Source organism: Oncorhynchus nerka, linkage group LG1 (genome assembly GCF_034236695.1).
Source record: "Oncorhynchus nerka isolate Pitt River linkage group LG1, Oner_Uvic_2.0, whole genome shotgun sequence".
Classification (NCBI taxonomy): Eukaryota; Metazoa; Chordata; class Actinopteri; order Salmoniformes; family Salmonidae; genus Oncorhynchus; species Oncorhynchus nerka.
This window is the reverse complement of record NC_088396.1, coordinates 57307847-57321722: the sequence shown is the minus strand read 5'-3', so window position 1 is coordinate 57321722 and position 13876 is coordinate 57307847. Positions and strand designations below refer to the sequence as shown.

At 44.6% G+C, this 13876-nt stretch overlaps 1 protein-coding gene across 2 annotated transcripts in view; it reads right to left on the bottom strand.

Moving 5' to 3' along the window:
• Positions 1–13876, bottom strand: part of ehhadh (enoyl-CoA, hydratase/3-hydroxyacyl CoA dehydrogenase) — a 37981-nt gene that overhangs the window by 23062 nt on the left and 1043 nt on the right. Inside the window, exons 2-5 of one of the 2 annotated variants that reach the window (XM_029650877.2) lie at positions 13396–13499; positions 12645–12814; positions 6979–7090; positions 2936–3040 (exon numbers count right to left, since the gene is read on the bottom strand). In XM_029650877.2, coding sequence (XP_029506737.2) covers positions 2936–3040; positions 6979–7090; positions 12645–12814; positions 13396–13499 — 491 coding nt within the window. Of the gene's footprint in view, positions 1–2935; positions 3041–6978; positions 7093–8202; positions 9555–12644; positions 12815–13395; positions 13500–13876 lie in introns of those variants that run through there. The other variant, XM_065019735.1, reaches the window with a different exon arrangement.

The window sequence follows — 13876 nt, the reverse complement described above, 5'->3', positions numbered from 1 at the left end:
TGGTTCTCTGAACATGTCATCCTAACAGCCTGGTTCTCTGAACATGTCATCCTCTAACAGCCTGGTTCTCTGTCATCCTCTAACAGCCTGGTTCTCTGAACATGTCATCCTCTCACAGCCTGGTTCTCTGTCATCCTCTAACAGCCTGGTTCTCTGTCATCCTCTAACAGCCTGGTTCTCTGTCATCCTCTAACAGCCTGGTTCTCTGAACATGTCATCCTCTAACAGCCTGGTTCTCTGAAAATGTCATCCTCTAACAGCCTGGTTCTCTGAACAGCCTGGTTCTCTGAACATGTCATCCTCTAACAGCCTGGTTCTCTGAACATGTCATCCTTTAACAGCCTGGTTCTCTGAACATGTCATCCTCTAACAGCCTGGTTCTCTGAACATGTCATCCTCTCACAGCCTGGTTCTCTGTCATCCTCTAACAGCCTGGTTCTCTGAACATGTCATCCCCTAACAGCCTGGTTCTCTGAACATGTCATCCTCTAACAGCCTGGTTCTCTGAACATGTCATCCTCTAACAGCCTGGTTCTCTGTCATCCTCTAACAGCCTGGTTCTCTGAACATGTCATCCTCTAACAGCCTGGTTCTCTGTCATCCTCTAACAGCCTGGTTCTCTGAACATGTCAAACAGCCTGGTTCTCTGTCATCCTCTAACAGCCTGGTTCTCTGAACATGTCATCCTCTAACAGCCTGGTTCTCTGTCATCCTCTAACAGCCTGGTTCTCTGAACATGTCATCCTCTAACAGCCTGGTTCTCTGAACAGCCTGGTTCTCTGAACATGTCATCCTCTAACAGCCTGGTTCTCTGAACATGTCATCCTCTCACAGCCTGGTTCTCTGTCATCCTCTAACAGCCTGGTTCTCTGTCATCCTCTAACAGCCTGGTTCTCTGTCATCCTCTAACAGCCTGGTTCTCTGTCATCCTCTAACAGCCTGGTTCTCTGAACATGTCATCCTCTAACAGCCTGGTTCTCTGTCATCCTCTAACAGCCTGGTTCTCTGAACATGTCATCCTCTAACAGCCTGGTTCTCTGAACATGTCATCCTCTAACAGCCTGGTTCTCTGAACATGTCATCCTCTAACAGCCTGGTTCTCTGAACAGCCTGGTTCTCTGAACATGTCATCCTCTAACAGCCTGGTTCTCTGTCATCCTCTAACAGCCTGGTTCTCTGAACATGTCATCCTCTAACAGCCTGGTTCTCTGAACATGTCATCCTCTAACAGCCTGGTTCTCTGAACATGTCATCCTCTCACAGCCTGGTTCTCTGTCATCCTCTAACAGCCTGGTTCTCTGTCATCCTCTAACAGCCTGGTTCTCTGAACATGTCATCCCATAACAGCCTGGTTCTCTGAACATGTCATCCCCTAACAGCCTGGTTCTCTGAACATGTCATCCTAACAGCCTGGTTCTCTGAACATGTCATCCTCTAACAGCCTGGTTCTCTGTCATCCTCTAACAGCCTGGTTCTCTGTCATCCCCTAATAGCCTGGTTCTCTGTCATCCCCTAACAGCCTGGTTCTCTGTCATCCTCTAACAGCCTGGTTCTCTGAACATGTCATCCTCTAACAGCCTGGTTCTCTGAACAGCCTGGTTCTCTGAACATGTCATCCTCTAACAGCCTGGTTCTCTGAACATGTCATCCTCTAACAGCCTGGTCATCCTCTAACAGCCTGGTTCTCTGTCATCCTCTAACAGCCTGGTTCTCTGTCATCCTCTAACAGCCTGGTTCTCTGAACATGTCATCCCATAACAGCCTGGTTCTCTGTCATCCTCTAACAGCTTGGTTCTCTGAACATGTCAGAGAGTATTACTCAGAGCACCACTAAAGAATGTTGTTTTGGTGTAACACTGCACACAATCAAATATCATCCGAAGGCCACTCTGAATCTAGTGCACATTTGGGTGGAATTACTCCTGCACTTAATCTGTAAATGGTTGGTCTGTGACGTGAACGTGCGATTGGGTTGTTCAGAGGGTAAAGGCTGGTTGTGTAGACAGATGTCAGGACTAGCTACTGTTAATCTCTCCTCTCAGACAGGGAGGAATCACACAGCTTAATGGAGGAAAATAAATCAAACGTGTGTGTGCGTGTGTGTGTGTGTGTGAAACTGCCACCAGATACCATCAGGTTACATTGAGCCTCTGCCTCTCTCGTTGATGACTTCCTGTCAAAAGCTGGACAATCATCTTCACATCAACATGTCTCTCTCCTATTCTAAAGCTTCACATCAACACGTCTCTCTCCTATTCTAAAGCTTCACATCAACACGTCTCTCTCCTATTCTAAAGCTTCACATCAACACGTCTCTCTCCTATTCTAAAGCTTCACATCAACATGTCTCTCTCCTATTCTAAAGCTTCACATCAACACGTCTCTCTCCTATTCTAAAGCTTCACATCAACATGTCTCTCTCCTATTCTAAAGCTTCACATCAACACGTCTCTCTCCTATTCTAAAGCTTCACATCAACATGTCTCTCTCCTATTCTAAAGCTTCACATCAACACGTCTCTCTCCTATTCTAAAGCTTCACATCAACTCAACATGTCTCTCTCCTATTCTAAAGCTCCACATCACACTCTATTGAAGCATCTCTGGCAGCGACTACACCTTCGAGTCGTCTTGGGTATGACGCTACAAGCTTGGCACACCTGTATTTGGGGAGTTTCTCACCCCCTTCTAAATAACACATCACATCTGACTATCAAACATTGATCTATTTTCCTAAATGGTTTTAGCTGTGAAAAGGTCACTAATAGAAAACAGAAAAGGTGTCAATGTATTTTTCCGCATATCCTATATGAATTTAAAAGTAATCCAAGAAGTGATCTAGTTTTTCAAAATGACATGATCACAATATTTTAGCTAGTAACGGATTACAATTACATCCGTTATTCCCGAATCATCATCATGTCAGCAACTCCTACCTGCAACTCTCCGGACGAACTCCACGGCCTGGTCCACAACGTTGTTATCGGTAACCTGATCTAGGATCCCCAGTTTCAGGGCCTCCGCAGCAGAGATATGGCGACCTGGGAAGTATACAACAGTCTGCGTTCAGCAGCCCAATTCTCATCTTTTTTTACACTGATTGGACTTTTGTCCAATCACATTTGATATTTTCTCATGACATATTTTCAGATACACGGGGCATTTTGATATCATGACATATTTTCAGATACACGGGGCATTTTGATATCATGACATATTTTCAGATACACGGGGCATTTTGATATCATGACATATTTTCAGATACACAGGGCATTTTGATATCATGACATATTTTCAGATACACGGGGCATTTTGATATCATGACATATTTTCAGATACACAGGGCATTTTGATATCATGACATATTTCAGATACACGGGGCATTTTGATATCATGACATATTTTCAGATACACGGGGCATTTTGAAAGTATTCAGACCCCTTGACTTTTTCTACATTTTGTTACCTTACAGCCTTATTCTAAATTGTTTTTTTTACCCCTCAATCTACACACAATACCCCATAATGACATCACAATACCCCCATAATGACAACACAATAACCCATAATGACATCACAATACCCCCATAATGACAACACAATACCCCATAATGACATCACAATACCCCATAATGACATCACAATACCCCATAATGACATCACAATACCCCCATAAAGACAACACAATACCCCATAATGACATCTGGCATCTTGAGACTGGGACGGAGGTTCACCTTCCAGCAGGACAATGACCCTAAGCATACTGCTAAAGCAACACTCGAGGTGTTTAAGGGGAAACATTTAAATGTCTTGTAATGGCCTAGTCATAGACCAGACCTCCATCCAATAGAGAATCTGCGGTATGACTTAAAGATTACTGTACACCAGCGGAACCCATCCGACTTAAAGGAACTGGAGCAGTTTTGCCTTGAAGAATGGTCAGAAATCCCAGTGTCTAGATGTGCCAAGCTTATAGAGACATACCCCAAGAGACCTGCAGCTGTAATTGCTGCAAAAGGTGTCTCTACAAAGTATTGACTTTTGGGGGGTGAATAGTTACGCACGCTCAAGTTCAGTTTTCTTTGTCTTACTTCCTGTCTGTTTCACAATTAAAAATATTTTGCATCTTCAAAGTGGTAGGCACGTTGTGTAAATCAAATGATACAACCCCCCAAAATCCATTTTAATTCCAAGTTGTAAGGCAACAAAATAGGAAAAATAACAAGGGGAGCGAATCCTTTCGCAAGCCACTGTAGATATGTGTGCCTTTCCAAATCATGTCCAATCAATTATATTTAACACAGGTGGAATACAATCCAGTTGTAGAAACATCTCAAGGATGATCAATGGAAACAGGATGCACCGGAGCTCAATTTTGAGTCTCATAGCAAAGGGTCTGAATATGTATGTAAATAAGGGATTTCTGTTTTTTATTTTTAATACATTTGCAAAAAAAACAACAACATTTATTTGCTTTGGCATTATGGGGTATCACGTGTAGATTTATGAGGGAAACATTTATTTAATAGATTTTATAATAAGGCTGTAACGTAACAAAATGTGGAAAAAGTCAAAGGGTCTGAATACTTTCCGAATGCACTGTATGTACAAAAGTATGTCGACACCCCTTCACATTAGACAAACATTGGCAGTAGAACAGCCTTACTGAAGAGCTCAGCGACTTTCAATGTGGCAGCGTCATAGGATGCCAGGTTTCCAACAAGTCAGTTCGTCAAATTTCTGCCCCGGTCAACTGTAAGTGCTGTTATTGTGAAGTGGAAACATCTAGGAGCAACAACGGCTCAGTTGTGAAGTGGTAGGCCACACAAGCTCACAGAACGGGACCGCCAAGTGCTAAAGCGTGTAGCACGTAAAAATGGTCTCTCCTCGGTTGCAACATTCACTACTGAGTTCCAAACTGCCTCTGGAAGCAACACTCACTACTGAGTTCCAAACTGCCTCTGGAAGCAACACTCACTACTGAGTTCCAAACTGCCTCTGGAAGCAACACTCACTACTGAGTTCCAAACTGCCTCTGGAAGCAACACTCACTACTGAGTTCCAAACTGCCTCTGGAAGCAACACTCACTACCGAGTTCCAAACTGCCTCTGGAAGCAACACTCACTACTGAGTTCCAAACTGCCTCTGGAAGCAACACTCACTACTGAGTTCCAAACTGCCTCTGGAAGCAACACTCACTACTGAGTTCCAAACTGCCTCTGGAAGCAACACTCACTACCGAGTTCCAAACTGCCTCTGGAAGCAACATTCACTACCGAGTTCCAAACTGCCCTGGAAGTAACGTCAGCACAAGAACTGTTCGCCGGGAGTTTCATAAAACGGGTTTCCATGGCCGAGCAGCCGCACACAAGCCTAAGATCACCATGCACAATGCCAAGCGTCGGCTGGAGAGGTGTAAAACTCGCTGGACTCTGGAGCAGTGGAAACACGTTCTCTGGAGTGATGAATCACGCTTCACCATCTGGCAGTCCCACGGACAAATCTGGCTTTTGCAGATGCCAGGAGAACACTACCTGCCCCAATGCATAACACCAATGATTTTGGAAATGTTTGATGAGCAGTTATCCACATCATTTTTTCACTTATACTACATGACCAAAAGTATCAGGATTGGGCAGGATTGGTCTTATTTTACAGCCCTGGCCCCAATTCAGTATTTTAAGGAATTCATCTTGCTTTAGGGTAAGTGTAAGAAACAATTGTCAGAAAACTTCTAGTGACTAGTTTCATTGACAAGCATTAGGATTTGATTTGATTTAACAACATGGAATAGAAAGGTGACTGCTCAAAAGGTACAATGCTGACCCCTGCTGGAGACATGGACAAAGTACGTCTCCGGCGGCACCCTTTTGAGCAATAAATACCGTAAGCATTTTATGTAAAACAATGCTAATGATATATATTACGAATACAAAACTGAACCCATAATGCATCTGTACATTGAATGTGCAAAGACATGAGATGAAAAAAAGGTTATATCCTTCCTGTTTGGCCCTGTTGTCTACCTGTATGGGGCCCAGGGCGGCTGTCCTGACCCTCCTGTCTCAGCCTCCAGTATTTATGCTGCATTAGTTTATGTGTCGGGGCTAGGGTCACCTTGTTATATCTGGAGTCCTCCTGTCCTATTCGGTGTCCTGTGTGAATCTAAGTGTTACGTTCTCTAATTCTCTCCTTCTCTTTTCTTTGCCTTTCGGAGGACCTGAGCCCTAGGACCATGCCCCAGGACTACCTGACATGATGACTCCAAGTCCCCAGTCCACCTGGCCATGCTGCTGCTCCAGTTTCACACTGGCCTGGGCCCTAACCATGTCCCATGGGACTACCTGACATGATGACTCCTTGCTGTCCCCAGTCCACCTGGCCATGCTGCTGCTCCAGTTTCAACTGTTCTGCCTTAATTATTCAACCATGCTGGTCATTTACAAACATTTGAACATCTTGGCCAGTTCTGTTATAATTCCACCCGGCACAGCCAGAAGAGGACTGCCACCCCACATGTCTCTCTCTAAGTCTCTCTTCTTCAAATCTCTGCCCTGAGCCCTAGACCGTGCCCAGGACTACCTGACATGATGACTGTTATTGTCCCCAGTCCACCTGACTGTGCTGCTGCTCCAGTTTCAACTGTTCTGCCTTATTAGTGGACCATGCTGGTCATTTATGAACATTTTAACATCTTGGTCATGTTCTGTTATAATCTCTTTGGCACAGCCAGAAGAGGACTGGCCACCCCAATGCCTGGTTCCTCTCTGGTTTCTTCCTAGGTTTTGGCCTTTCTAGGAGTTTTAATAGCCACCGTCTTTTACACCTGCATTGTTTGCTGTTTGGGGTTTTAGGCTGGGTTTCTGTACAGCACTTTGAGATATCAGCTGATGTACGAAGGGCTATATAAATAAATTTGATTTGAAATTTGATTTGAAAAGACATTTCCAGCGAGGGGAAAAAAGGTCATGTTGTCTACCTGTAGTGATGAGGTCCAGGGCGGCTGTTAACCCTATGAGTCTGGGTAGACGTTGTGACCCCCCTGCGCCTGGCAGCAGACCCAGGGTCACCTCTGGAAGTCCCAGAAGGGCCTGAAAACAGAAGTTATTACGTTGAATAATATTAACACATAGGATTTTAAATGCCTTTCAAAAAAAACCCAAGGACAAAGAAAATACAACCAAACAAGAACAAAACAATAGAATGACAATAGAAATAAAAGCTCCATACACTGTTTGGTCAATAGTATGTGGACACCCCTTCAAATTAGTGGATTCGGTTTCAGTCACACTTGTTGCTGACACGTGTGTAAAACACAGCCATGCAATCTCCATAGACAAAACATTGGCAGTAGAATGGCCTTACTGAAGAGTTCAGTGACTTTCAACGTGGCACCATCATAGGATGCCACCTTTCCAATAAGTCAGTTCATCAAATGTCTGCCCTGCTAGAGCTGCCACGGTCAACTGTAAGTGCTGTTATTGTGAAGTGGAAACCTCTAGGAGCAACAACGGCTCAGCCGTGAAGTGGAGTGATGATTCACGCTTCACTATCTGTCAGTCCGATGGATAAATCTGGGTTTGGCAGATGCCAGGATAAAGCTTCCTGCCCCAATGCCTAGTGCCAACTGTACATTCGTAGATTTGGTGGTGGAGGAATAATGGTCTGGGGCTGTTTTTCAGGTTGTTTTTCACAGGTCCCTTAGTTTCAGTGAAGGGAAATATTAACGCTACAATGACATTCTAGATGATTCTGTCCTTCCAACCTTGTGGCAACAGTTTGGGAAAGGCCCTTTCCTGTTTCAGCATGACAATGCCGCTGTGCACAAAGTGAGGTCCATACAGAAATGGTTTTCGAGATTGGTGTGGAAGAACTTGACTGGCCTGCACAGAGCCCTGACCTCAACCCCATCAAACACCTTTGGGATGAATTGAAACACCGACTGTGAACCAAGCCTAATTGCCCAACATCAGTGCCCAACCTCACTAAATGCTGTTGTGGCTGAATGGAAGCAACTCCACGCATCAACCACACATAGGATTTAAAATGCCTTGTTGTGTTGTCTGCAAACTTAATGATGGTGTTGGAGTCGTGCCTGGCCACGCAGTCGTGGGTGAACAGGGAATACAGAAGGGGGCTGAGCACACACCCCTAAGAGGCCCCAGTGTTGAGGATCAGTGTAGCAGATGTGTTGTTACCTACCTCACCACCTGGGGGCGGCCCGTCAGGAAGTCCAGGATCCAGTTCCAGAGGGAGGTGTTTAGTCCCAGGGTCATTAGCTTAGTAATGAGGTCTGAGGGCACTATGGTGTTGAAACGCTGAGCTGTAGTCAATGAATAGCATTCTCACATTGGTATATAGAGATTGAATCATCTGTGGATCTGTTTGGGCAGTATGCAAATTGGAGTGGGTCTAGGGTTTCTGGGATAATGGTGTTGGCAACGGACGTGAGGGCTACAGGTCTGTAGTCATTTAGGCAGGTTACTTTAGTGTTCTTGGGCACAGGGACTATGGTGGTCTGCTTGAAACATGTTGGTATTACAGACTCAATCAGGGACATGTTGAAAATGTCAGTGACAACCCCTGCCAGTTGGTCAGCACATGCACTGTGCACGTCCTGGTAATCCGTCTGGCCCCGCGGCCTTGTGTATGTTGACCTGTTTAAAGGTCTTACTCACGTCAGCCACGGAGAGCGTGATCACACAGTCATCCGGAACAGCTGATTCTCTCATGCATGCCTCAGTGTTGCTTTCCTCGAAGCGAGCATAGAAGTGATTTAGCTCGCCTGGTAGGCTCGTGTCACTGGGCAGCTCTCGGCTGGGCTAGTTTGCCCTGCCACATAAGACGTGCGTCGGAGCCGGTGTAGTATGATTAGATCTTAGTCCTGTATTGACCCCTTGCCTGTTTGATGGTTCGTCGGAGGACATAGCGGGATTCCTTGTAAATTTCCAGGTTAGAGTCTCGCTCCTTGAAAGCGGCAGCTCTGCCCTTTAGCTCAGTGCGAATGTTGCCTGTAATCCATGGCTTCTGGTTGGGGTATGTACGTACAGTCACTGTGGGGATGAAGTCCTCGATGCACTCATTGATAAAGCCAGTGACTGATGTGGTGTACTCCTCAATGTCATCGGAAGAATCCTGGAACATGTCCAGTCTGTGATAGCAAAGCAGTCCTGTAGTTTAGCATCTGCTTCATCTGACCACTTTTTTATAGACCGAGTCACTGGTGCTTCCTGCTTTAATTTTTGCTAGTAAGCAGGAATCAGGAGGATAGAGTTGTGGTTGAATATATCAAATGGAGGGCGAGGGAGAGCTTTGTACGTGTCTCTGTGTGTGGAGTAAATGTGATCTAGATTTTTTTTCCCTCTGGTTGTACATTTAACATGTTGATAGAAATTTGGAAGAACTAATTTAAGTTTCCCTGCATTAAAGTCTCCGGCCACTAGGAGCACCGCCTCTGGGTGAGTGGTTTCCTGTTTGCTTATTTCCTTATACAGCTGACTGAGTGCAGTCTTAGTGACAGCATCTGTCTGTGGTGGTAAATAAACAGCCACGAAAAGTATAGCTGACAACTATCTTGGCAAATAGTGTGGTCTATAGTTTATCATAAGATACTCTACCTCAGGTGAGCAAAATCTAGAGACTTCCTTCCTTCCTTAGATTTCGTGCACCAGCTGTTGTTTACAAATATGCACGCCCCCCCCCCCCTCGTCTTAGTGTGCTGGTCTATCCTGCCGGTGCATCGTGTATCCCGCTAGCTGAATATCCATGTCGTCATTCAGCCACGATTCCGTGAAACATAAGATAATACCGTTTTTGATGTCCCGTTGGTAGGCTATTCGTGATCGTACCTCGTCTAGTTTATTGTCCAATGATTGCACGTTGGTAGGATATTCGTGATCGTACCTCGTCTAGTTTATTGTCCAATGATGTCCCGTTGGTAGGATATTCGTGATCGTACCTCGTCTAGTTTATTGTCCAATGATTGCACGTTGGCGAATAATATTGACGGTAACGGCAGCTTTCCCACACGCCTTCTGCGGGTCCTCACGAGGCATCCCGCTCTGTGTCCCCTGTACCTGCGCCTCTTCCTCTTGCAAAATAACGGGGAGTGTTTGGAGAATGTCATGTGCATCTTGCTTGTTGAAGAAAAAAAATCATTGTCTAATCCGCGGTGAGTGATCGCTGTCCTGATATCCAGAAGCTCTTTGTCTAATCCGGGGTGAGTGATCGCTGCCCTCATATCCAGAAGCTCTTTGTCTAATCCGAGGTGAGTGATCGCTGTCCTGATATCCAGAAGCTCTTTGTCTAATCCGGGGTGAGTGATCGCTGCCCTCATATCCAGAAGCTCTTTGTCTAATCCGAGGTGAGTGATCGCTGTCCTGATATCCAGAAGCTCTTTGTCTAATCCGAGGTGAGTGATCGCTGTCCTGATATCCAGAAGCTCTTTGTCTAATCCGAGGTGAGTGATCGCTGTCCTGATATCCAGAAGCTCTTTGTCTAATCCGAGGTGAGTGATCGCTGCCCTCATATCTAGAAGCTCTTTGTGTAATCCGAGGTGAGTGATCGCTGTCCTGATATCCAGAAGCTCTTTGTCTAATCCGAGGTGAGTGATCGCTGCCCTCATATCCAGAAGCTCTCTTCTGCCGTAAAATACGGTTGCAGAAACATTATGTACAAAATAAGTTACAAATAACGCAAATAAAACCTCACACAATTGGTTGGGCGCCCGTAAAACTGCTGCCATTTCTTCCGCCGCCATTTTAACATTCCTAGAGAACACTGTCAGTCAGTCAGACCTGTTAGGTCATTATCTTTCAGAGTAAATAACTCACGAACACTAGAGAAGCTTTAACCAAGTTTAATTCTTCCCAAAGGTTCTGTAATTAGACAGCAAAACATTTCTCACATCACAGTTATATACATTTTACTTAAAACACTCCTCCTTCTGTCCAATCCTTACATTTTATGGCTCCACAGGAAGCTAATAAAGAGGGTAACAGGATACCAAACATGAGAATCTGTCCTCACCCCCTCCTTCATCTAATCTACAGATGTCCATCTGTCTGCGCTGTTTCACAGGTTGCTCTCCTCTCATCCCCCCCAACACATTCCGAAGCCATCTGGCTTTCTTCAGAGAACCATTAACTTCTGACATAACTCCCAGTCTCTTTTATTTCCTATCATTACTTTACTATCTCAATGATCAAAGTTTAGCCGATTACAACAGACCTATCAGTCAGTCAGTCAGTCACAGTACTACATAGAGCCATGACTACATGGAACTCTATTCCACAGTACCACATGGAGCCATGACTATATGGAACTCTATTCCACAGTACCACATAGAGCCATGACTACATGGAACTCTATTCCACAGTACTACATAGAGACATGACTACATGGAACTCTATTCCACAGTACTACATAGAGCCATGACTACATGGAACTCTATTCCACAGTACTACATAGAACCATGACTACATGGAACTCTATTCCACAGTAGTACATAGAGCCATGACTACATGGAACTCTATTCCACAGTACTACATAGAGCCATGACTACATGGAACTCTATTCCACAGTACTACATAGAGACATGACTACATGGAACTCTATTCCACAGTACTACATAGAGCCATGACTACATGGAACTCTATTCCACAGTACTACATAGAGCCATGACTACATGGAACTCTATTCCACAGTACTACATAGAGCCATGACTACATGGAACTCTATTCCACAGTACTACATAGAGCCATGACTACATGGAACTCTATTCCACAGTACTACATAGAGCCATGAATACATGGAACTCTATTCCACAGTACTACATAGAGCCATGACTACATGGAACTCTATTCCACAGTACTACATAGAGCCATGACTACATGGAACTCTATTCCACAGTACTACATAGAGCCATGACTACATGGAACTCTATTCCACATCAGGTAACTGATGCAGCAGTAGAATCAGATTTTAAAAGCAGGGAAAAATACACCTCATGGAACAGTGGGGACTGTGAAGAGACACACAGGCGTACATTGTAATATTATTGTATGGTGGTATTATACAGTTTGTATTTTAGATATGTAGTTCATGTTATGATGTACTGTTTAATCTTTTGTTTTATATGTAATCCCTAGTTAAATAACGGTTAAATAAACGGAAGTGCTTTATTATGTTTTGACCCCAGGAAGAGTAGCTGCTGCCTTGGCAGGAACTAATGGGGATCCATAATAAACCCCAGGAAGAGTAGCTGCTGCCTTGACATGAACTAATGGGGATCCATAATAAACCCCAGGAAGAGTAGCTGATGCCTTGACAGGAACTAATGGGTATCCATAATAAACCAGGAAGAGTAGCTGCTGCCTTGACAGGAACTAATGGGGATCCATAATAAATACAAATACAATCAGTCAGTTGGACGTATGATCAGTCAGTCAGTCAGACCTATGATCAGTCAGTCAGTCAGACCTATGATCAGTCAGTCAGTCAGACCTATGATCAAGTCAGGCACTCAGTTGGACGTATAGTCAGTCAGTCTGTCAGTCAGTCAGTCAGTCAGTCAGTCAGTCGGACCTATGATCAGCCAGCCAGTCATTTGGACGTTGATCCCTGAGAGAAAATCATGTAACTAACCTTGGAGTGTGCAATGCGATAGTGGCAGCCCAGTGCTAACTCCAGTCCTCCTCCCAGTGCTACTCCCTCGATGGCTGCCGCCACAGGCTTGTCCACAGCCTCAATAGCATGGATCATGGGCACCAGGGGGGGCCCCAACATCTGCCCCGCAAACTCCCTGATGTCCGCCCCTGGTAGAAACAAGACAAACCTCTGATCGCATTGTACAGTTGTATACCTGAATGATTATGCTTCATAATAAAACAGATATGAAAGTGAGAAATAGATAAACCTCTATCTAGTGCCAGAGACAAAGTTTGCATCTCCAATGGTACCTTATTGATGTGGTCTATCCCCGTTATGGTTCACTATTGCCTTAACCTTCAGAAACCCACAGTGCATCCCAAAAGGCTCCCTATTTCCTTAGATAGTGCACTACTGTTGACCAGGCAAGTAGTGCACTACTATATATAGGGTGCCAATTGGGACGCAAGGCAGATCCAGACCTCTAGTCTAGACAGACCTACGGTGCATCCCAAAAGGCTCCCTATTTCCTTAGATAGTGCACTACTGTTGACCAGGCAAGTAGTGCACTACTATATATAGGGTGCCAATTGGGACGCAAGACAGATCCAGACCTCTAGTCTAGCCTATTCCTATAATAGTGCATTACTTTTGATAGGGGCCCTGATCAAAAGCAAAGCACTATACACTGAATGGGGTTCCATTTCAGACACAGCAGTATACTGTAGAATCTACAGGACATTCTTACCTCCACAGAACTTCCCATTCTGTCCACAGATCACTACAGATGTCACCTGTGGGTCCTTCAGGGCCCTCTGCACCGTATCTACTATGCCCTGTCGCACCGCTGCACTGGGGACACACAGACAGACAGAAATCACATCAATATTTTTTTTTAAATTTTACCTTTATTTAACCAGGCAAGTCAGTTAAGAACACGTTCTTATTTTCAATGACGGCCTGGGAACAGTGGGTTAACTGCCTGTTCAGGGGCAGAACGACAGATTTGTACCTTGTCAGCTCAATATGACACGAAAAGGTCCAAAATGCGCAGACAGACAGGTGCAGAATCATGTGAAGTTGCAGTATATGTTCCAACTCTACAGGAATTCAATTTACATGATTACATCCCATACTAGCTATACTTTAATAATACTATTAGAATCTTAAGTATAAAGACAAGTATTTTTAACAAGGACATGACAGGTACAAACCAACCTGCTTTGGTT